This window comes from Echinops telfairi, unplaced genomic scaffold (assembly GCF_000313985.2).
Source record: "Echinops telfairi isolate 266 unplaced genomic scaffold, ASM31398v2 ScPeMD7_7424;HRSCAF=8462, whole genome shotgun sequence".
Taxonomy (NCBI): Eukaryota; Metazoa; Chordata; class Mammalia; order Afrosoricida; family Tenrecidae; genus Echinops; species Echinops telfairi.
The window spans coordinates 27,561,005-27,584,529 of record NW_022111324.1 but is presented as its reverse complement, the minus strand read 5'-3'; the positions used below and the strand labels follow the sequence as shown (position 1 = coordinate 27,584,529).

Sequence of the window (23,525 nt, the reverse complement as noted above, 5' to 3'; positions counted from 1 at the left end):
CAGAGTATGTACACTGGTACAGATAAGAGCTGGAAAAACAGGGAATCCAGGACAGATAAACCCCTCAGGACCAATAATGAGAGTAGCGATACCAGGAGGGTAAGGGAAAATGAGGGGAGGGAGAACCGATCACAATGAATGATCTACACATAACCCGCTCCCTGGGGGGTGGACAGTAGAAAAGTGGGTGAAGAGAGACATCGGTCCAGTGTAAGACATAACAAAATAATAATAATTTATGAATTATCAAGGATTCGGGAGGGAGGGACTTAGGGGGGAAATGAGGAGCTGATACCAAGGGCTCAAGTAGAAAGAAAATGTTTTGAAAATGATGATGGCAACAAATGTACAAATGTGGTTGACATGATGGATGTATGGGATGGATGGATGGATGGATGGATGGATTGTGATAAAAGTTGAATGAGCCCCCAATAAAATGATTTTTTAAGAGAAAAAATATATTCCAACAAATTCAAAAATGGAGAAGAAATGGATACATTTCTAGAAATGCATATTTACTAAAATCACCACAGAATGATGTAGAAAAATCTCATCAAGCCTATAACACGAGACAAAATACTCATTTATAAACTATCAAGGGCTCATGAGGGAGGGCAGAGCCGGGAGGGTGGGGAAAAATGAGGTCCTAATGTCGGGGATTTAAGTGGAGAGAAAATGTTTTGAGAATGAAGTACAAATGCGCTTTACACAATTGATGTGTGTATGGATTGGGATAACAGTTGTATGAGCCCCTAATAAAATGTTAAAAATAAATTAATTAATTAATTAAAAAAAAAAAAGATCTAGACATTTGAAAGAAAAAAAAAAGCCTATAACACGAGAAGAAATAGATCTAGTCCTAAAAAACTCCAAACCCAGTGAATCTATGTATGTCTGACTTAACATGTGACCAACTTAGTACTTTAAAAACAAAATTTTTTTTCTAAAATAGGTTTGTCAAATAATTTTGAATCCACAGAATTTTATTATTGGTAATAAATATAGTAATATAGTTATTAATATCTATGTATTCTTTCTGATTCTAGACACCTAGACCCTTTTGGAACATCAGTGAACTATCTAGATTCTGCTTTCAGAAATATAAGAAATCTTGGCATAGTGTCAGTGACTTCTACAGATATCAGTTCTCTGTATGCCAAGGCACAGCATGTTGCCCGACGTCATTATGGCTGTAACATTGTCCGAACGGAGTATTATAAGGAACTAGCAGCCAGAATTGTTGTAGCTGCAGTGGCAAGGTACCATAGTGCTAACATGTACCACTTGTGTTTCGGTATATGATAAAAGAATATTGCCAGAAGAGCTTATCTCATTTTTCAGACAATGCTTAAGATACAATGCTTGTATTTATATCTATAATTTCAATTTCTTTGGAAATAATTGTGTTTTAACATTGAATTGTGTTTAAAAGCTACACCTAAAATGGTTTACTTTCCAATGTAAAATGTTACATAAAAATAAAGTATCAAGAAAGAAAAGATAAAACAGAAAATATCAGGCATTTCATTCCAGCAATGTAGGGTAGATATGAGATCACAAGAAAAGGAAAAGAAAACAATTGTTTTTTTTTATTTAGGACACGCACTTGTCCTTTTTCTATTTCATCTGTATTTTACCAAGTTTGGTTAAAATGATGGCCTATACACCTACTTGATTTTAGAAACTCATACTGCCCTAAGACAGAGTTTTCTGTTTCTCATCAAAACTTCTAAGCAATTGAAGATTCAAATAGACTTTTTTGAGCATTCATTATTTGTATAATATACTAAAAGATCAGAAGAACAATATGGCTCAATATTTTTTAAGGGTTTATGATCTAGTCTGAGCAGTCAGAAAATTTTGATATTTATGTGCAGGAACATCTAGACAGGTCGTTTTTTTCCTCAATGTTTTAATTTCGTTATAGTCCTAGAAACTTGTTTAGGCAACAGTAGAGACCAGTAAACACACATGAAATGTAAATGATGGATAATTAGTCAGCTCACTCACCAACCCCAACATTAGTTTTACATCATTGATATGAAATTCCTGCCTCAGCATAAGTGTAGACAATTAAACTTCCTAAACCTTCTGGATTGTTCTTAATTAATTGAAAATTCTTGTTAGGTGTTGTATTAGTCTGGGTGCTTTAGAGAAACAAATCCACAGAAACTCCTGTATGAGAGCATTTTATATAAAGGTTAAGTGTGCATCAAGAAAACATCGCAACCCAGTGCTGTCCAACTCCAAAAGTCCAACATTAACCCATATGTCCAACAACAATCCACAAAGTCCTCCTCCATCTCACAAAACAGACGCAATGATGCCAACTGCAGGAGGAAAGCCAAGTTAGTGAACATGTAAGCATCTCAGCACTGGTAGGGGTCTCCACACCGGTGCTCCAGCACTGAGGGCTGCACCAGGGTAGGTCCATGTGGCTTCTCTTAGGGGATGTCTTGCAGGAAAACAGCCTCGCAAACTGAAGCAGGGAACTGCTAAGGCAGCTACACCCTGGTACAACCATCACAAAGCAAGAGACCCGAGAACTAGAAAGGCAAGGCTCACCGAGCCATTTATCCCTCCGCCCTTCAATTAATCCCACATGTGTTTATCAGTAGGTTGACTCAATAAACTAACTAATTCAGGTGTGTACATACCAGGTATATACTATACAAAGTTTAAAATGTCTATAATGTAACATCAAATTCAAATTATATATATCGACTAAGTTTAGTGTATGAGTACAAAGAGAACACTACATAAGTGGGGGGTGGTGGAACTTAATCACAAAAGTTTGTAAAAATGATCTCAAGGTTTTTCTCCATTTATTAACTGAATAGTTCAGTAGCTACCTTACTTATGTTTAGTAGTCATTAAAAATATATCGTTTAGAAGAAAATTTCAAAGAAAAATTATTAAAAGGAAAATGATGATGGTGATGACAAACAAAGGGATGATGAGAACCAGAAACGTATTATTGAGAAGACTTCCCAAGGGCAGTGCTTAATTACTGAAGACTCTTCTTTGTTTCCTGTACTTCGATGTTTAAAAGTCACAGTAATAGTCTTTTCTCTTTTTTTGAGAGCACTAGTACTAAGCATTGAATTTTCTTTGGTTTTATTGTAGTTCACTCCAGATTGGTATTGTCAATATAATGCCAAACAAGGGATAACTATGTCCCCCAAAATAACTTTACAACTGTTTTTTACAGAGCTGCAGCCCGATGTAACAAAGGCATAGAAGTCCTGTTTGCAGTAGCTCTGGAACATTTTGTGTTAGTTGTCGTGAGAGTTTTGAGGGGACCTACCTCAGCCGATGAAACAGCCAAGAAGATTCAGTACCTTATCCATTGTCAGTGGTGTGAAGAGAGAATTTTCCAGAAGGATGGTAATATGGTAGAAGGTAATTTGAATTTCACTTGTTGTTTACTATATGCAGAAGCCTCTAATGAATAAGTGTTTCTCATATCCCTAATTATACATATTGCTGTCCTTTGATTTTGAGGATTACAGTGCTAACATTGTTATTTCCTATACTGGATTTCCTTTCATCAACAGACAAGACGTCCGTGTGAGTTTGCTAAAGTTATTCATTCATGCTATTCAATTTATGCTCTGTAGCCCTGCACTCTACTGAAACATCTAGAAATAACTTAGTTTCTACTGTCACTAATTTTTGGAAGATAAGTCAAATGACCTATTTATCTAAGCTGTTCCAGTCCTTGAATTTTACTTTATAAAAATTATTTTCGTACTTCTGGATGAATATAAAATCTATCAGTTATAAGGTTCATTCAATAAACATTTATTGAGGCTCTACTATATGCCAGGCCTGAATATACAAAGAAAAGGATGTGGCTTATGTCTTCAAAAACTATTTTGTGTTGCTTGGAAATAAAAACACTCGTTTTTTATTAGGTTTCTAGAAATTTTTCAAAATAAATTTTCCAGGACTATATAAGAAAGTTTAGCCCCTCAGATGGTCCCTACAGGACCAGTGGTGTGAGTGACTATACTGGGAGGGTAGAGGGAAAGTGGGTTGGAAAGAGGGAACCGATTACAAGGAACTATATGTGACCTTCCTGGGGGACGGACAACAGAAAAGTGGGTGAAGGGAGATGTCGGACAGGGCAAGATATGACAAAATAACAATTTATAAATTATCAAGGCCTCATGAGGGAGGGGGGAGGGAGGGGGGAAATGAGGACCTAATGCCGGGGGCTTAAGTGGAGAGGAAATGTTTTGAGAATGATGAGGGCAGTGAATGTACAAATGCGCTTTATACAATTGATGTATGGATTGTGATAAGAGTTGTATGAGCTCCTAATAAAATGATTAGAGGAGAAAAAAAAGAAAGTTTAGCCCCTGTGATATTAACTCCAATGTTTTTGTTTTTTTTTTATATATTTGCATCTTTTTCTTTTTTACAATGTGGCCATGCACAATTTTTGTTGTAAGATTCATCAAACTTTTTCTTTCTTTAGGTATTTTGGGTTTTATCTGTTATCACTTCCTTAGTTTATGCAAAGTTTTCTCATGTTTTATTGAATGTATTTGTTTCTAGATTTTCTATTCTGTTTTAGTGGACAGTGTAATACCTACCTTATTTTCATAGATTGTTTTGATCATACAACTGTTTTGATGACAAAGGATTTTTAGTGTTGTTTAATAATTGTCTAGTAAGTCAATCCCTCCTGGAAACTTAGTTTGAAAAGCTTTCTTAGATTTATTTTACTAACCAGCTGCTATTTTATTTTGATGATCTTAAATTAGGAAGGATAGAAATTGTTGTGCTTTGAAGCTTTTCTATCTAAGGCCGTGGTATTTTTTCAAGTACTTACAGTACTTGACTGAAATTAATTGACAGTGGTAATAGAAAGTATTCTTGTCCTTTATTTCTGTTCTGTGGAGCACTTTTTGAAGGAGCCTGGGTAATACACTTGACTAAGCACCAGACTATTAACCAAGACTGGCAGTTAAAATCCACCAGCTGCTCCAAGCGAAAGAGATGAAGGACTCTTCTTCTGTAAAGAGTTACAGCCCTGGGAATGCCATGGAACAATTCTGCTCTGCACTACAGGGCCCATGGGACTTGGATTTGACACAAAGGCTGTGGGTTTGGATTTTTTAGCACTCTTTGATTTAAGACTTATACTGGCTTTTCATCTGAAACAACTATCATTGATCATGTTAAGGACCGAAAAATAGCCAAACTCACTGCCATCGAGTGAGCCTATAGGACAGACTAGAACTGCCCCTGTGAGTGTCTGAGACTAACTTTACAGCAATAGAATGTCTGGTCTTTCTCTCAGAATGGCTGGTAGTTTCAAACAGCGGACCACTACACCACCAGGGCTTCCTTCAAGTGAAAGTGAAGGGTGCTTCCTTCACTTTCACTTTGAAATGACTAGGTCGGTTTCCTTCTTAGACCTACTGATTTCATTAATTGTAATAAAATTTCCCAATATTCAACCATCTTAGACTTCTTTGAACACTCTCTATTTTGTCAGCAACTGTATTTTACTAAGTTATTGGATGCTATTAGCTAACTTTTAAAAGGACTTTGGTTTCAAGATTCATAAATAAGATAATGTGTAGTTTTAGTGTCTGGTATCAATGTTATATTCCCTTCCAAAAAAATTTGAAACTTCTTTTTCCAGTTGAGAACAGTTTGACTAGCACTAGATTTATTTATTTGTTTAGCAACTGTCGCCAACCTTTTCTAATTTATTTACTTGGAGTTGAGCCAAGTTATGCCTACTACTTCTTTTTAATGTCTGTGGTGTTTTCAGAGACAATATGTACCTTCAAATCTTAAGTCTTTGCAGGGTTCACCACCACCAGTAGGTTGGTATTTTGCTGATTTCCCCTTCACCCATTTTAAGCTTAATAGGCTTTTTCAGGTCTGTTACGTCAGTTTTCCTTCCGTGTATCTTATTTCACACCTCTAAAACTTTATTGATATTTCTCATCTGTTGATTACTACTACATTCATTTTATATATCATTCGAGGGTGATTTTTTTTATTAAATACTTTTATTGGGGGCTAATACATCTCTTATCACAATCCATACATTCTTCCAGTGTGTCAAGCACATTTGCACATATGCTGCCATCATCATTTTCAAAGCATTCTCTTCCCACTTGAGCCCCTGATAACAGCTCCCCACTTCTTCCCCTTCCCTCCCCTGCCCGCCCTCCCTCATGAACCCTTGACAAATTATAGATTATTTTTTTGGTATCTTACATCGTTCTCCATCACCCTCACCCACTTTTCCATTGTTCATCTCCGTGTGAGGGGGTTATAGGTTGATCCTTGTGATCTATTCCCCCTTTCTCGCCCACCCTCACCTAATCCTCCTGGTATCTCTAATCTCATTGTTGACCCTGAGGGGTTTATCTATCCTGGATTCTCTGTGTTCCAGGCTCTTATCTGTACCAGGGTGCATGTTCTAGTCTAATCCGATTTGTAAGGTAGAAATGAGGTCATGATAGTGGTGGGGGAAGGAAGCACCAAAGAAGTAGAGGAAAGTTGTGGCTTTCATTGGTGCTATACTGCACCCTGACTGGCTCATCTCTTCCCTGTAACCCTTCTATGAGGGGATGTCCAGTTGTCTACAGATGGACATTGGTTCTTCAACCCATGCGCGCCCTTCCCCCCATTCACCTTGGGTGTGATTTTGTTCTGGGTCTTAGATGCCTGATACCTGTTCCCATTGACACCTCATGATCACACAGGCTAGTATGTTTCTTCCCTGTGGGCTCTGTTGCTTCTGAGCTAGATGGCCGCTTGTTTATCTTCAGGCCTTTAAGACCCCAGACACTGTATCTTTTGATAGCCGGCACTATCAGCATTCTTCACCACATTTGCTTATGCACCCGCTTTTTCTTCAGCGATCATATAGGGAAAGTGAGCATCACAGAGTGCTGGATTGTTAGAACAAAGTGTTCTTGTGTTAAGGGGGTACTTGAGTTGAGGCCCAATGTCCATCTGCAACCTTAATTCTTAACATACAGATATGAGTACGTAGTTCTATTCCCCTCTCATTTTATATATATATTTACATGTGTACATGCCTGTATTTAGAGCTCTATAAATGTTCTTTGCCTCCTGGTTCTTTCCTCTATTTCCTTTAACTTTCCACTTACACCACCATCATGTTCAGCCTTCATTCCGGTTTAGTAAGTCCTCACTGCTACATTGCCCTTGATTAAGCCCCGCTAGGCATCCTACACCCTTCTCTTCATTGATTTTAGTTCACTTGTTCCCTTGTCTCTGGGTTGGTTCCCCACCCCCCTCCTTCCTTCCTTTCTCCCTGGAACCATTGTCCCATTCTTTTCATTTCTGAATTATTTATCCCGCCCATCTTACCTAGATAGATGCGGAGACATGTAAGCGTAAAGACCAGGCAAAGCTAAACAAAACAACAAAGGAAGTCAAGACCAACAAAGCTATAACAACAACTAAAAATCAAAACAAGAACAACCAAAAGAAAGCCACTGACAAAAATGGAAAGCCTATAAATAGTCCAAGGTCTGTTTGTTGGCCTTATCCCTTTCCTGAAACATTAGTTCTCCTCCTTTGCTGTAATTTTAATCAAGAGATAGCAGCAATAAAATGTGTGTTTAATCCATTGGATTTAATTGGAAGTCTTAGAATAATTTTTAATTCCTCATCAGGAACTGCTTCTTAGCCTACATTCTATGACATGGAAATACTAGTTTTCATTCTTTCTTAGTCGTTGTTAGTTGTCATATGAGACTTTTCACTTACTTAATTTTTGCTGCACCAAAACCAAAACCATTGTCATCGAGTCATTTCAACTCACAATAACCCTATAGGACAGAGTAGAACTGCCCAAGAGGTCTTCAAGGCTATAAATCTGTACAGATACCTCATCTTTCTCCCACAGAGAGGCTGGTGAGTTCAAACCGCCAACCCTTCAGTTAACAGCTAATGTGCTACCAGTAATTTGAAATGAAAGCCTTGGTCCTTCAGAGAGAGAATTTGTTAATGCTTACCTAGAACTGAAATATCCTAACAGAAAGGCCTAGGTAAAGATACATTTGTTTGATGGGAGCACTTTGCAATGTGCATCAAAATACAAACTGAATAATACATGTGCATGTGTGTGCTGCTTACCTTGGTTAAGTGGATATAACTGACAGAACCATCAAGTATCATAAATTGAATAATGACTGCATTTAAGTATTTTAATTCAGCTTCTAATGGTTCAAGGGAAGTCTTGAGTATACTCATCTATAATGATTGAGGAACAAAATCCTCAAAAAAAAACCTTCAACTTAACAGTTGGGTTCCATTCTGATTACTCTGTCTGTTCTGACTTAAGTTGAATGCTCTTTTTTTCTTCATTATTATTATTGCATTCGTTATTAGTATCTTTATAACCTTGATTTTGAACATCTGTAAGAGAGCATCTGCAGATGATAACATAAGCAAATGATGAACTGCAACATTGTATTTAGTATATATTATTAATGATAAGACAAATAAAATCAGTCATAAGTGCAGTTCATCTTCAACTAAATATATTGTAAATCAGGGATTACTTGTATTCAGGATAACCACACTCTTCTTTTAAGATTTAAAATTAAATAATCCTGAAAAATATGCCTAGGAAAAATGCAGTAGAGGGACCCTCAAAGGCAATAATATAAATAAGATCTCACAATAGTGAATTGTGCCATTTAATTGTGTTGAATAATAGTGACATTAATCAGACAGGAAGAAGCTATCAGCCTCTTTTCCCACCATAATCAGACAGGAAGAAGCTATCAGCCTCTTTTCCCACCATCATAATTCTGGATGCAGTTGTACTTCGGAGTTACTGGATCTGTTCAGCCTCCAACTCCTGAGTGGCTTGTAGTGAGAGACAATTAGAGAGGATCAGATTTTAAATGACTATTTTGGACCTTATATGAACTAAACAGTCACATACTATGATATGGTTCTATTTTGAAGCCAAAAAAATGGCGCTTGTGCCTATAATTTCCCTTTGATTGTGCCAGGTCTGCTAGCTCTTTAAACTGAATTTTGGTATATCCATACAATGCACTGTTTCTTAGCCATAAAAATGTCAAAAAAAACGGATGCATACAAGAAAATATATAAATATATAAATCTCAAAAATATAAATAGAGCCAAGTACAAATTCATTATTATATTTATAAGAAAATATGCCTTTAGGTTTGAAAGCAGATCTTGATTATCTGGTTTTAGGAATAAAAGTAGACATTAACTAGGAAGGAGGAGTACAAGGGAACTTTCTAAAGTCAGGTCAATATTATATGTCTTAACTAAGGTGGTGGTTACATGGATATATATTTGTCAAATTCCATCAGCTTATTGGCCTAAAAAGTATACTTTTTTATACGTGTAAATAATATCCCAATCAACCCACTTCAGAGAGTTGGGTGGATTAAATATTTTGAATGCATATATAATGCTTAGCACGAGACCTGGCACATAGTAGATCCTCATATGCAGTAGCTGAAAATTACTAGCATTAATATAATTATTACTAAGATCATAGTTATTTCTCCTTTGATTTCTCTCTTTATAATCATCTTACAGAAAACCCATATAGACAGCTACCTTGTAACTGTCATGGAAGCATGCCTGGAAAGACAGCAATAGAACTGGGACCTCTTTGGTATGTATCAAAGTATACAACAACATGTTCAAAATTATTTATGGATTGGTTTATTAATTGCCGAATTTCGGTTATGTCTGGCACTAGCCAAGCAAATTAAGATTCAATTTTAAGTCTCTGTGAATTATGATTCCTTTCCCATTATGAAGTCAAGGGGTTACCTGTCTTCAGATTTTTCTCTACTATCATTCTCCTAAAAGGTTTACTCCATCCATCTTGTTATGGTAGACTCTACTTTGAGGACGTAGCTCTTCCACATTGGTATTTTGAGTGTCTTCCAATATGAGGGTCTCTTCAGACAGTGTTCCAGTACTATTCATAAGGTTTCCATAACTAATTTTTCAGAAGTAGCACATAAAAAATTATATGGAAGGTATAAAGACTGCTATCTTAGTCATTAGTAGCTGACATGGATTGGTATTGGCCATTTGGAGCCATTTTGGTCTATGCCAAGAATGACAAATTAGAGAGGAATCATATCACATTCATTTATTCTGCAATACAGTGCTGTTGTGATAGGATTATATTCATATGCCAGCAAGGAAAGCAAGTTAATGAGACTGTTACTCAAATTGATGCATCCACAACTAAAGCCAAAAATGAAGAAATGACGATTTCTTTCACTATCTCCATAGAAATTGATCAGCCATATAATCAACATACATTGATAACTACTGGTGATTGAAATATGGAAGTTGGGAACAAAGAGGAAGGATTGGTAGTTGGAAGATAATGATTTTGGTGATAGAAACAGACATCTAATGATAGAATTTTTAAAGCAATTTTATTGATAAATAGTTCTTGTATTGTACAATTGGTTGTTGTACAGTGGTTTAAATATATTTAAAAGATTTGTATGGTCACCACATCAAATGTAGAATCTTTTCTTTGTTTTTTTCTTTATTCTTATACTCATTAGCTCCCAATTATCCCCCAGCCTTCTCTTCCAAAATCCTAAGGAACAATGTCTCTGTGCATTCACCAAGCCTGGATTTAATATAAAGAAAACCATCCCCCCATAAAAAAGACAATAAAAAACAAAGCAGAGAACCTCCATCCAAGAGAAAACTAGTTAAAACTAGAACAAATAAAAATGGGTCAAATTTAAAACAAATAATTTTGAACTGTGTTAAATATTAACCTAACTATATCTACAGTAATCTACGGTAATCTCTCTGAGGGCAAGATTATTCACATCCCTGATTAAAGGTCTGAGGGAATTCTACAGAAGCTTAATCCATGCTGTGAATCTGCAAATGGATTTTATGCTTTTATGTCATCCACAGCCTTCAGCAAACTGAGTACTCTGAATTTAAGCTTTAATATAATTCTTTCTTCTGATCCTGGATATTATTATGTACAATCCTTGGGTCACCTCAAGTCATACCCTACTTCTGTGTGGACTTAGCTGACACCTCACATAGATGGTTGCTTAATTTAGGACAAGCCTTTAAGGACCCAAACATTATTCTTTCTGATAGTCAGGGAAAACAAATGATAGAATTTTGCAACATCTACAGCATAGCCACTTGAAAAGACAAAGTAAAATCGTATAATGGAATATGCAAAGACCTAGAATTAGAAAAACGAGCATGCTAAGCATTTCTCAAACTGAAAGAACTGAATAAAAAAGTTAAGCCTTGAGATGCACTACTAAAGGACTCAAAGGGCAATATATTGAATACTGCAGGAAGTATCAAAAGAAAATGGAAGAATGGTGTGGAGAGTATAACTTGATATTGTTGATTTCGCTTCTTGAGATAGGCTGTGAAAATATAAACGACGTTTTTCTTTAAAAGCCAAAAAAAAAAATGTGTGCAGATTCCATATTCCTCAAACTTAAAATAGTAATCTGAGTGGCAGCATATAAAGGGAAAAAACTGAAATGGACTTGGAGTCTTTAGAGACAAACAAGTTCAAACAAAAAAGCCTCGGTACCAAGAACTGATTGACATTCACTTATTTCAGGAGGTAGCGTATAATCAGGGACTGATGACATTGAAGAAGAAGTTTAAGCCGAAGCGAAGGCATTGGGGAAAAACAGGCTCTAGGAATTGGTGAAATACCAATTTAAATGTGCCAGCAAACAGATACAACACTTAGTGGCACTTACTTGTCTATGCCAAAAGATTTGGAAAGCAGGTACCTGTGGGTATCATCATAAACTGTGGACAGTATTGTGAAGAATGAGAATACCAGAACAAATCATTGCTCCTGCAGACCCTGTATGTAGACCAGAAGGCAGTCATTTTAACAGGACAATGGGCGCTTGTGTGGTTTAAAATTAGGAAAGGTGTCCATCAAGGGTGTATCCTTTCACCTTACTTTTTCAGTCAATATGCTGAGCCGATCTAAATCCAAAATGCTGGACCATATGAAGAAAAGCTCAGCATCAGATTGGAGGAAGATTCAGTAACATTCTGTGATCTGAAGATAAGCACACTCTTGCTTGATTATGTGTGAGGAAGACTTGAAGCACTTACTGATGAAGGTAAAATTAACAGCCTTTAATTTGGAATCCACCTCAATGTAAGCCAAAACCACTCACTACCTTTGAGTCGAATCCAACTCCTGGGGACACTACCAGACACAGTAGAATAGGGCAATCCCTATTGCCCCTGTGAGTCCTGAGACTGTAAATCTGATTCTCAACCTTCCTGATGCCGTGACCCTTTATACAGTTCCTCATGGTGTGGTGACCCCTAACCATAAAGTTATTTTCATTGCTACTTCATAACTATAATTTTGATACTGTTATGAATTGGGCAACCCCTGTGAAAGGTTCGTTTGACACCCACCCCCAAAGGGTTCGCGACCCACAGGTTGAGAACTGTTGGTGTAAAATTTTTCGGGAACAGAAAGCCTCGTCTCTGCTCACATGAAGCAGTTGTAGGTTCATACTGCTGACCTGTGTGTAGTAGCAAAACTTGTAACCCACACCTACACCAGGGCTTCCACCTCAATGTAAAGTAAATAAAAATCCTCAACTGGACCAATAGACAACGTCATGGTAAAGACATAATTGATGTTATCAAGGATCCTTTTTTTGTCCAGTTGTATGAATATGTCACATTTTATAAATTTATAGATAGATGTTTGGATTGTTTCTATATCTGGGCTATTATAAATAATGCTTCAATAACACTAATGTACAAATATGAATCCCTATTTCCTGAGGGAGAAATGAGGGGCTTTCTGTACCCATAAAGGAAGAGTTAGTCTTGAAAACTCAGAAGCATTTCTGCCCTATCCTGTGGGGCCATTATGAATAGGCATAGAGTCAATGGCAGTGAGTGAGAATGCACGTAAAATCTGGAGACCAGAGAAGAACTGATGCATTTAGATGCTAGTGTTGGTGAAGAATATTGACAGTACCATGAACTTCCGGGAGGAGGAGGAAGTACAGGCAGTATGGATAAGGTAGTTAGAATGCTCCTTAGAAGTTCGGATGAGACTTTCTCCACAGTCTTTGGCCATGTCACCAGGAGGGACTAGCCTCTGGAGACAGACACCATGCTTGGCAAAACAGAAAGAGGAAGGCCGTCAAGTAGATACACTGGATTGGCACAGTGGCTGCAACAGTGGCTCAAACGTAACGATTGTGAGGATGCGCAGGACCAGGAAATGACAGCACATAAAAACAGCATTCGCCCTGGCTTGTGGCAATGTTCTGACAAGTGAGGTGGAAAGTGTGGCTTATCTACAAACTAGGTAATTCATTTATAAATAATAAGAATGAAACCCTTTTCTATTGATAATTGTAGAATAGAGTATGATTGTAAGGTGATTGTGGTAACTTTTTATAAAACTTCCATCTTAACATATGTACAAATGTGCTTGACACAATGGATGGATATATGGATTGTGATAAGAGCTGTAACAGTCCCCAATAAAATGATTTTTTTTTTAAGGAAAAAAAAAACTGCCATCAAATACAAAAGATCCGTGAGGAATCATTTTAAGAGGGAAAGCCTTGTAGTCACCTTTGTTTTAGGTGAAGCTGTTTATATAAGACACCATGACAAATATTTCATGCATAAAGGAGCTTCTGAATGTTTCCGGAAAAGCAGATTGAAAGATAATGTGTGTCTTTGCAATATTAGTTACAAGTTATTAAATTTTAATTATCTTTAATACAAATTCTTGTGGTTTCTAATGATTTCTTGTAGGGTATTTGAGATTCCTAAGAACATTGTGACAAGAATCATTACAAGTTGCCTATTATTTAATCTTCAGCACATGTGAATACCCTTAAGGTATAAGTGAATTAGTCAGATCACAAAGTGAATGGGCAGCCTACAGATAGAAGAAAATATTTGGAAACTATATAGCTGACAAGGTTTAATATCCAGAGGATATTAAAATAAAAATTTTCATTGAAAAGTAGAGTGTAAAGATAATAGAATTTTTGCATAAATTTCTTGAATCACTCATATAAAGAACTACAGGTCAATAATGAAATTAAAAGCAATCTTACTTAAAAATTGGCAAAATTACTTAAGTAGCTAGTTCTCAAAACCAAATATACATGTGGCCAGTAAGTACATAAGATGTTCACCCAGAACAAAAATTCATATCCATGTGAAGGAGGGGGAGCATGGAGTGGAGACCCCAAGCCCATCTGTAGACAATTGGACATCCCCTCACAGAAGGGTCACAAGGAAGAGACGAGCCAGTCAGGGCGCAGTATAGCACCAATGAAACTTACAACGTTGCTCTAATTCTTTAATGCTCCCCCAACCCCCACCCACTATCATGATCCCAATTCTACCTTACAAATCTGGTTAGACCAAAGCGTTTCCACTAGTACAGATAAGACCTTAAAACACAGGGAATCCAAGACAGATAAACCAATAATGAGAGTAGTGATACCAGGAGGGAAAGGGGAAGGTGGGGGGAGAAAGGGGGAAATGATCACAATGATCTACATATAACCCCCTCCCTGGGGGTGGACAACAGAAAAATGGGTGAAAGGAGGCAGTGGTCAGTGTAAGACATGAAAAAAAATTATAAATCACCAAGGGTTCATAACAGTAGCATAACAGTATCAAAACTGCAATTTACGGAGTTGCAATGAAAATATAATTTTATGGTTGGTGGGGGTGGAGGGGGGTGGTCATCACAACATGAGGAACTGTATTAAAGGGTCATGGCATTAGGAAGGTTGAAAACCACTGGTCTATGTAGATCAGTGGTTCTTTTTACTGTGGAATGATTAGATTCTATTTTATCAATTCATCTATGGATAGATATTTGAATTGTTTCTCCACTTTTTGGCTATTATGAATAATGCTGCAATGAACACTGATGTACAAGAACGTACTCCTACTTTTCAATTCTTCAGGAGCAGGGGGGGGGGGGGGGGAATGAGCTGATAACAAGGGCTCAAGTGGAAAGAAAATGTTTTGAAAATGATGATGTCTACGTGTGTACAAATGTGCTTGACACAATGTATGTATGGATGGATTGTGATAAGAGCTGCACGCCCCCCAATACAATTATGAAATGCAACAACATTGCAAAGACATCCTTTGCAGTAGATTTCCCCAATTTAAAAAAAAGGTGTTCAACATTAGATAAATGCAAATCAAAACCACCATGAGATACTACTTCATACCTACTAGAAAGACTGTTATAAAAAATGAGTCCTGATGAATGAGAATGTGGAGAAAGTAGAATCTTTGTACATTATGGGTGGAAATGTAAAATGGTGCAGCTGCCCTGCTAAAGAGTTTGTCGGGTCTTCACAAAGTAACACACAAGGTAGGCTTCAAAAAATACATGGAAAAATTCCATTATGTTTTGATTTCATTTTTCCACAAATTTTTTCAAACCCCTTGAAAGAATTACCACATGACCCAGAGATTCCACTCCTAGGTATACAACCAAAAGAATTGAAAAGTAGGAGTATGTCTTGGATTTCCTGTGTTTCTAGCTCTGATCTCTACCAGTATACATGCTCAGGTCCAGCCGGATTTGTAAGGCAGAATTGGGATCATGATAGTGGTAGGGAGGAAGCATTAAAGAACTAGAGAAAAGTTGTGTGTTTCATCAGTGCTATACTGCACCCTGACTGGCTTATCTCCTCTCTGTGACTCTTCTGTAAGGGGATGTTCAGTTGCCTACATACAGATGGGCTTTGGGTCCCCACTCCAGACTCCCCCTCATTCACATTGATAAGATTTTTGTTCTTTGATGCCTGATACCTGATCCTATGGATACCTCATGATCACACAGGCTCATGTGCTTCTTCCATGTGGGTTTTGTTGCTTCTCAGCTAGGTGGGCACTTGTTTATCTAAAGGTCTTTAAGACCCAAGACACTATATCTTTTGATAGCCAGGCACCATCAGCTTTCTTAGCCACATATGCTTATGCACCTGCTTTGTCTTCAGCAATCGTGTTGGGAAGGTGAGCATCATGGAATGCCAGTTTAATAGAACAAAGTGTTCTTGTGTTGAGGGAGTACTTGAGTAGAGGCCCAATGTTCATTGCTACCTTAATACTTAACATATGTACATAGAGCTATTTCCCTATCGTTATACATAAATATATTTACATATGTACATGCCTGTATGTAGTCCTCTGTAAATGCCCTTGCCTCCTAGTTCTTTCCTCTATTGCCTTTTACTTTCCTCTTTTCCCACTATCATGTTCAGCCTTCATTTGGGTTTCAGTAATTCCTCTCGCTTTACATTGCCCTTGATCAAGCCCTATCGTGCCTCCTACACCCTGCTCACCATCGATTTTGGATCACTTGTTCCATTTTCCCTGGGGTTGTTAACACCTACTTCCTTTCCCCCACCTCCCATGACCTCCCTGGAACTGTCCTTCCAGTTGTTTTCTCCTCCAGCTTGTTTATCCCACCTATCTTATCTAGATAGACCTGCAGAGATAACAATATGCACAAAAACAAGACAGAGCAAAACAAAGCAACCAAACAAAACAAGAACGACCGAAAAAAAGCCTGTGAATAGTTCCAGGTCTGTTTGTTGACCTTTAGGGGTGTTTTCTGGTGAATCTGATGGAGTGCCATCCCCTGGCCCCACAGTCTGTTTTTGGTGTTCCCTGGAGACTTTGTTGCTCTATGCCCCTTGCTGTTCTGTTGCACACCGTTAGTGTTTTGCCTCTGTGTGGTGGGGTCAGATAGGGCCCAATTCCCACACTGCGTCTCCAGTGTTGTCCCCCATAGCGCTATGGGTCCGTGAGGGACGTTGTGCCTCGTAGTGGGGCCTGTCCTGTGATCCTCTTTGTGCACTTGCTGCTCTGAGCAGGAATGTCATCCTCAGCGCTTGGTGGGCCAGGATGTGCTCCATTCTCTCTTCCTTCCCCTTCATTTGCTCTAATCACACATGTCCCTCTCCCTGTATCTTCAGTGCTGTCCTCTGAAGTAAATTCTTCTGTGGGGAGGGGGGGGCTGTCCACCTAATTGGGATGGGGCTGGCCCTTCAGCCCTCTGAATTTATATACTTTAATGATTAAAATGGTTTATTTTATTATATGTATTTTACCGCAGTACATTAAAGGGGGTGGGGGGGGGGGAGCATGGAGGAAAGTCAGAAAACCAACAAATGTGAAAAGGGGAAATGGAGCAAGAGGGGACGGCAGGAGATTTTCCACACTGAATTCTGCCTGTGTAATTAGAAATGAGCCTGCAGCAGTAGGAAACAAGGAGGTGTGTAAAAACCTGTTGAGGCTCCAGAATGAGGCCAGCAGTAGACATGAGAGCACCAGCCCAGCGGAGAAGAGCAGGGGTGGTGGCTGCCAATGCACCGTGTGACCTTGAGCTGACCCTCAACAGCTTAGCCCGAAAAGTCCTTAGAAGGGCTTGAGATATGTCCTTGAAGGACCACCACAAGTTGGAGTGGGAGGAATAGGGAAAGGACTTACTAACGTTTCCTTTACCTCAGGCCCTCCAGCCTACTGAACCACCTACTTGTTACGTTATGGAAGTTGTTTTTGCTTTTGCTATTTCTGAAACACAGTTCTCAATATATTTTCTTTTTCAGGTCAAGTTCCCTTTTTAACACTGGATTCCTCAAAAGAATGTTGCTTCAGTCTCTGCACCATGGCTTAGAGGACATTCAGACCCTAATAAAGACATTAATCTTTGAATCCGAGTGTACTCCTCAAAGTCACTCTTCAGGTCGTCCGTCTTCAGTTGTCAGCAAACAAGGTAAATGCTAGGTCATAAGATAGGTATCAAGAATAAGTAAGCTTTTTTATCGTTCTTTGATTTGATCATCCAAAAAATGTAGTTATAAATAAAGCAAAAGCTAGTGTTTTAGAGGCTATAAATTTATGTGAGCAGACAGCCTCATTTTTATCACTTTGAGCCACTCGTGCGTTTGAACTGCCAATCTTGGGGTTAGCAGTCCAGTGGTTACCCACAGCGCCACCAAGGTAAGCTTTAAATTAATTCCCTCTAATATGTCTAATTATAACCTACTTTTTTTTTTTACTTTAAAAAAAACCACAGCAATCACTTCTCGGCCTTTTGGCTAAGATCAAAGTGTAGTATCTGTTCTTAACAGTTTAATATCTGATATGCCCTCTATCCGAGGACAATATGTTAAATGGATTTCTTGAATTAGGAGATGGAATAGGAGCTTGCTCCATCCACTCCACGCATCGAGCTGGTACTGCAGTACTTCCAGGAATGGTGCACACTCCCTTCGGGGAGGAAAAAGCAATGGTTTAAAAAGAGTTGTTTTAATTTCTCTTTCAATAAAATCTGTTTATTACTTTTAATTTCATTATGATTTCCTTTTTCAGAAGTGTGTTCGGTGTGCTCATGTTACCAACTTTTCTTGTTTGCATTAGCACAGCGACTAACTTTTACAACCTTTAAAACACAGAGTAGACGTTTCCATTGATTTTTCTTTAAGAATACTTACTTTTATTTGTATTCTGTGACTTGAATATTTTCACATCCGTGAGTGGTCTGTTTATAGTTCATTTTTCAACTTGTCTTAATTTACAGCACGAGTTTTAGTGTAATAAAACTAATCCGTGTGTTCTTGAGAGCCACTGCAAAAGGGAGAAAAGGGGTAGGAAAAAAACCCACAGCTTTTTCAATTTTGTGATCTGGGGCCTGAAAGAGTGAATTTATTTAATTATTCTTTATGCTTCATTTCAACAAATGGAAGAAAACAAAATCCCCTTATAATTTTATTACCCTACACCCACTTTCTAGGAAGAAAAAATCTTACGTAATTCCTAGATTATGACCACAAGTTTGATAATGTTCATTGAGACATGGTAAATAGATTGGCATTTATCACCCATTAAGCTTTTTTCCCCTTTATATTCTCTTTAGTATAAGAAGACTTTTGTTTCTTATCTGGCTATTAATATAAGGACAGGCCTATTAAATATTTGAGCTTTTGTTTTTGTATCTGTAGTTTAGAAGTCACTTTCTTAGAAACTACTGCTACTTGAGAGGGTTTAAAAAATAATTTTTTAAAAATTAATTCTTGTCCACTCTGTGTTTGTACCCTTGTCCCTGTTCTGTGTCGTGGCTGAGGTTTCCTGTGGATATTGCTTCATGTAGCATACGTGACTCCACCTCGCATGTGTGACAAATGCCCGAGGTTTCCTGATGCAGGGCTGCTTGCCCTGTTGATAGTTCCAAAGCCAGTCTTTTATGGCCATTCAAGAAATCACGGTCCTCTACCCATTTGGAAAAAAAAAAAAAAAAGTTATTGTCTATTTTGATCATACATTTTGTATTTTCACAAAGGACGTGTGGATATAATTTCATAAAATTTTATTAAAAATTTGAATTGTTGCTAAATATCACTTGTATTAAATATTTTATTACCTCTTAATTTTTTTAGAAGAATATGGTGTATGTACTAAAGCTTCAGATGATACCTCAACTGATAATTACATTACGCAAGGTATGCATTTCAGTACAAACATGCCCAGCTAGATGTCTATATGCGAATACATACATGCATGTATCAACATAGAAAGACAGCAGAGGGTGGAGAGACAGAAATTGTCATGGTGGCCCACTTAAAAATACATGTGTTACACTGACATTATCACACTAAAACTTGTTTATCTTAATTTCACATAGTCCAAAATTTTTATTACAATGGCCTTTGTTCCTATCTCAGTATGAGATGATCCTCCTGTCACATCTGAAAAGAACCATTTTTCGCATTTGCCTTCTAAATACTTTTACTGAAGCAGATGATGGTTTTCTTAAAGAACGAAGATTTGGCTGTCATGTCCATGACACATCACTGTTTTCCTGTCATGATACTTAGAAGGAAACTTTATGGCTTGCCTCTTTTCACTTAAAATGGAAAGACTCCCCGTAGTGAAAGTAGAAGGAAATGGTATCATGCATTGTTTCTTTTATGAGTTTCTGTGGCCAAACTCTTGAGCTGTTTCTTTTTTTTTTTTTTAATCATTTTATTGGGGGCTCATAGAACTGTTACCACAATCCATACACATATCAATTGTGTAAAGCACATTTGTACATTCACTGCCCTCATCATTCTCAAAACATTTGCTCTCCACTTAAGCCCCTGGCTTCTACAACATGGAATTCTGAGTTATTAAGCAATAGGGTGATCTCAAGGGTGTAAAATAGTAAAAAATACATGGTGAGTGGAATCTAGACTCTTAAGAATTAAGATTGGAAAAATGAGGAGCCGATACCAAGGGCTTAAGTGGAAAGAAACCGTTTTGAAAATGATGATGGCAACAAATGTAAAAATGTGCTTGCCACAATGGATGTATGTATGTATGGATTGTGATAAGAGTTATACAAACCCCGAATAAAATGATTTTTAAAAATTATTATTGGATAGATAGGTTGAATTTTTTTGTGTCCAGGATATTTCCTTGAAACAATAGTTATTAAAATATATATTTTTGTTTGTGTTGTGCTAACTTTTGTGTGTTTCAGGAAAGAGAAAAGGTCATGAAATTATTACAAATTTAGCCAAGAAGCAAAAGGCTGATATCAGTACTGAACATCCCCCCTTTTATTACAACATCCACAGACACAGCATTAAAGGAATGAACATGCCAAAGTAAGACGGCCAGAGATGGCGAAGTGTATGTTTTATATTTTAATGATTTTGTGATTTAAATGAAAATACAAGAACTTTATTTTTCTTGTATTTTCTCTACAGGCTAAAGAAGTTTTTGTGCTATCTTTCTCAAGCAGGCTTTCGAGTAAGCCGAACTCATTTTGACCCAATGGGTGTTCGTACAGATGCACCTCTGCTGCAGTTTAAATCTATCCTTTTAAAATACAGCACCCCAACCTACACTGGAGGACAATCAGAAGGTCTTGTCCAATCAGCACCTGAAGATACAGTAGCTGACAGAGTCGAAGTGTCAGTGAACGAGAAAGCAGAAGCAAGCAACTGCAGAAGATGGTAAATGAAGAGGAGTTTATTCCTAGATATCTGCGTAGATGACCTGCGTGTGCTCAATGCCAACCAACTGTAGTGCTTTTTCTATACTTTCAGTTCGGTAGTGTAAAAATAAAAACAGTGCTGTTTTCACTCAGCAAATTAGCAGTTTCTAACTTGGCTGGTTTGGGAGCTATGCTTTTCCAAGTTTTTCTTATTTTAAAGAAAACTTTAAAATTTTTAATGAAAACATTTCATATATTGAACCAAGTTTCTCAGATCACCCTATTGCTTAATAACTCAGAATTTTATGTTGTAGAAGCCATCTTTTAAACACTCTTTACTTCCTGATTTTATTTTTGTTTTTCTATTTATAAGTACAAAATTAACCCAGAAACCTTTCAGATATGAAAATGACCCTGAACAGACACAGCACTTCTCCAGGTCACTTGTGCATCTGTTACAATAATATTCCAGTTTAAGAAACCCTACCTCTGCACATTGATCTTTTAAGTTATTATTATTACACTAGTTAAATTTTACCTGCCTAAGATAGAAATAATACTTTTCTTAACAGATTTGAGGTCTACATAGTTAGACTTGCATAGCAAAATTTTATCAAAGTAAATTGAAACCCGTGTTCATAATGCTGAATCTTCTGAAGAGATGTTGTAGTAAACTGGCTGGGTGATTTTGAGTGCCACAGTTAATGCACGTACAGCATTCATTCGCCTGGTTGTGCTAGCTCTCAGAAGTACAATTTGTCACATGAAAAAGTAAGGGTTTTTATTTGTTTGATTTTTGTGTGTGTGCGCGCATGTTAATTTTTTGTATAAGTATCCCAGGCTAACATGACGATAAAAATTAGCTGAACAAAGTTTTTGTTTCTACTAATAAATATTGTTCTTTCATTTGGTGTAATATTTTGGATGAAAGGGTTTGGTATGAACTTTAAGTTTTTACCTCAAGGGTTCTAATCCATATTTTTACACTGAGGAATTTCTTAGAGAAAACAATTTTTTATAGCAATTAAACTTAGAGGGTGAGGGATGATGAGTTATAATGAGAAAGTTCACGTGTGTTATATAGAAAAAAGCACTTCTGTGACACACAGAAAAGAAGCTAGTGGTGGGCGGTATAGATCAATACAGGATATTAATTTAGAAATAAAAGGAAATACATTATTTCCAAGCTGTTTTATATGCCAATTAATGCAATGCATTTTAAGAAAATGAATAAGTGAAGCGAAAATTAGTGTATACAGTGACCATAAAGTCCCACTTTCGGTGGTTATGATAATAATCCACAAGTGAGCAGAAAAGGTCATTCGTTACTGTTTTGTTCAGTATAGTTCTAAAGAAAAACTGTTACCAATTCAGAAGTCAACTCGGCACTTGGATCATCGTTTTAGAACATATTCTTAAATACCAATTATAAATGTTGCTAAATGTTTATCAATGATTTAGCTTATGTATTAATGCCACACAGGTAATTTTCTCAAGAAAAACTTGATAGGTACTCTGATATATTGCGTCAACTAAAGAAAGAAATACTTTAAAATGCCACCTAGTCCTACATTAGCCTTGTTCCCCTGTTATCAATCATTTGGGTTGCTGCAAATGCTGGCCATGTTGTAATGGTGACATCATTTGTATCCTCTGTTAAAACCAGTTTTGCTAGTATAGATTTTGCTGATTGCTGACATCACAACAGTGATACAGTCCGGAAATGGAACAAGTAACCAAGGGATGGGGGGTTTGAAGTTGTTGGGGTAGAGCTAGGTTGTAACTCCATGAATTCCCTGACTCACATAAGGCAAATTAGTGATGTTCTGCTTCACAGAAATGTGAATTAACGCTAGTTAGGACCAAAAAGTCTTGCAGGAGAAAAGACTGGGCTTTTTACTCCCATAAACCGTTTCCGTTTCGGAAACCCACATGGAGTCACTGTGCGTCGGCAACAACTCATTGGCAATAAAATACGTAGCAGACCAAAAGGTCTAGGAATTTATAGCCCCATTAACATATTCTGTCATAGAAGGTTAAGAAGAAGCAATACAAATTTAAGTCAAGTATTGTTACAAAATCATAAACATTATTAAAATAAAGTGTGAACTGACTGTTTTAGAATATATCCTCCATATAGTTCCATACACTTCTGAAGATGGTGTGTTCATCTCTCTTAACCCTTCCCCAAAGAATTCTGCACACTTCAATTTACACCACATCACAACAGCAATTTTGGCATTCTTGAGGGACTCGGATGGTTACCCTTTTCAATGTTCTTTGGGCTGCAGGAACCAAAAGAAAGCTGAAGGGGAAAGGTGAGAGCAATAGGGAGTCTGGGTTAAGGGTTTCCAACAGAGTTCTCGCAGGACCCCTTGCTACCCGCGAAGAATGAGCAGATGTATTATCCTGATGGGGAAAATTCCTTAGTGTAAGTCATCGATTATCTTAAAACTTCTTCCTGTTCAGT

General features: G+C 37.3%; 1 protein-coding gene and 1 non-coding gene across 4 annotated transcripts in view; both read left to right on the top strand.

Moving 5' to 3' along the window:
* TRMT1L (tRNA methyltransferase 1 like) overlaps window positions 1-21,961 on the top strand; it is a 50,616-nt gene extending 28,655 nt beyond the window's left edge. For 2 of the 3 annotated variants that reach the window (XM_004706672.3, XM_013005712.2), the window contains 7 exons: window positions 1,047-1,259; window positions 3,212-3,402; window positions 9,595-9,673; window positions 17,682-17,848; window positions 19,512-19,574; window positions 20,597-20,723; window positions 20,826-21,961. In XM_004706672.3, coding sequence (XP_004706729.1) covers window positions 1,047-1,259; window positions 3,212-3,402; window positions 9,595-9,673; window positions 17,682-17,848; window positions 19,512-19,574; window positions 20,597-20,723; window positions 20,826-21,078 — 1,093 coding nt within the window. In that variant the 3' untranslated portion in view covers window positions 21,079-21,961. The remainder of the gene's footprint in view (window positions 1-1,046; window positions 1,260-3,211; window positions 3,403-9,594; window positions 9,674-17,681; window positions 17,849-19,511; window positions 19,575-20,596; window positions 20,724-20,825) is intronic. The other variant, XM_045297951.1, reaches the window with a different exon arrangement.
* Window positions 18,154-18,345, top strand: LOC115872533. The gene has a single exon (XR_004047925.1). It is a non-coding gene; the product is annotated as a U2 spliceosomal RNA (small nuclear RNA).
* Window positions 21,962-23,525: the final 1,564 nt, after the last annotated feature.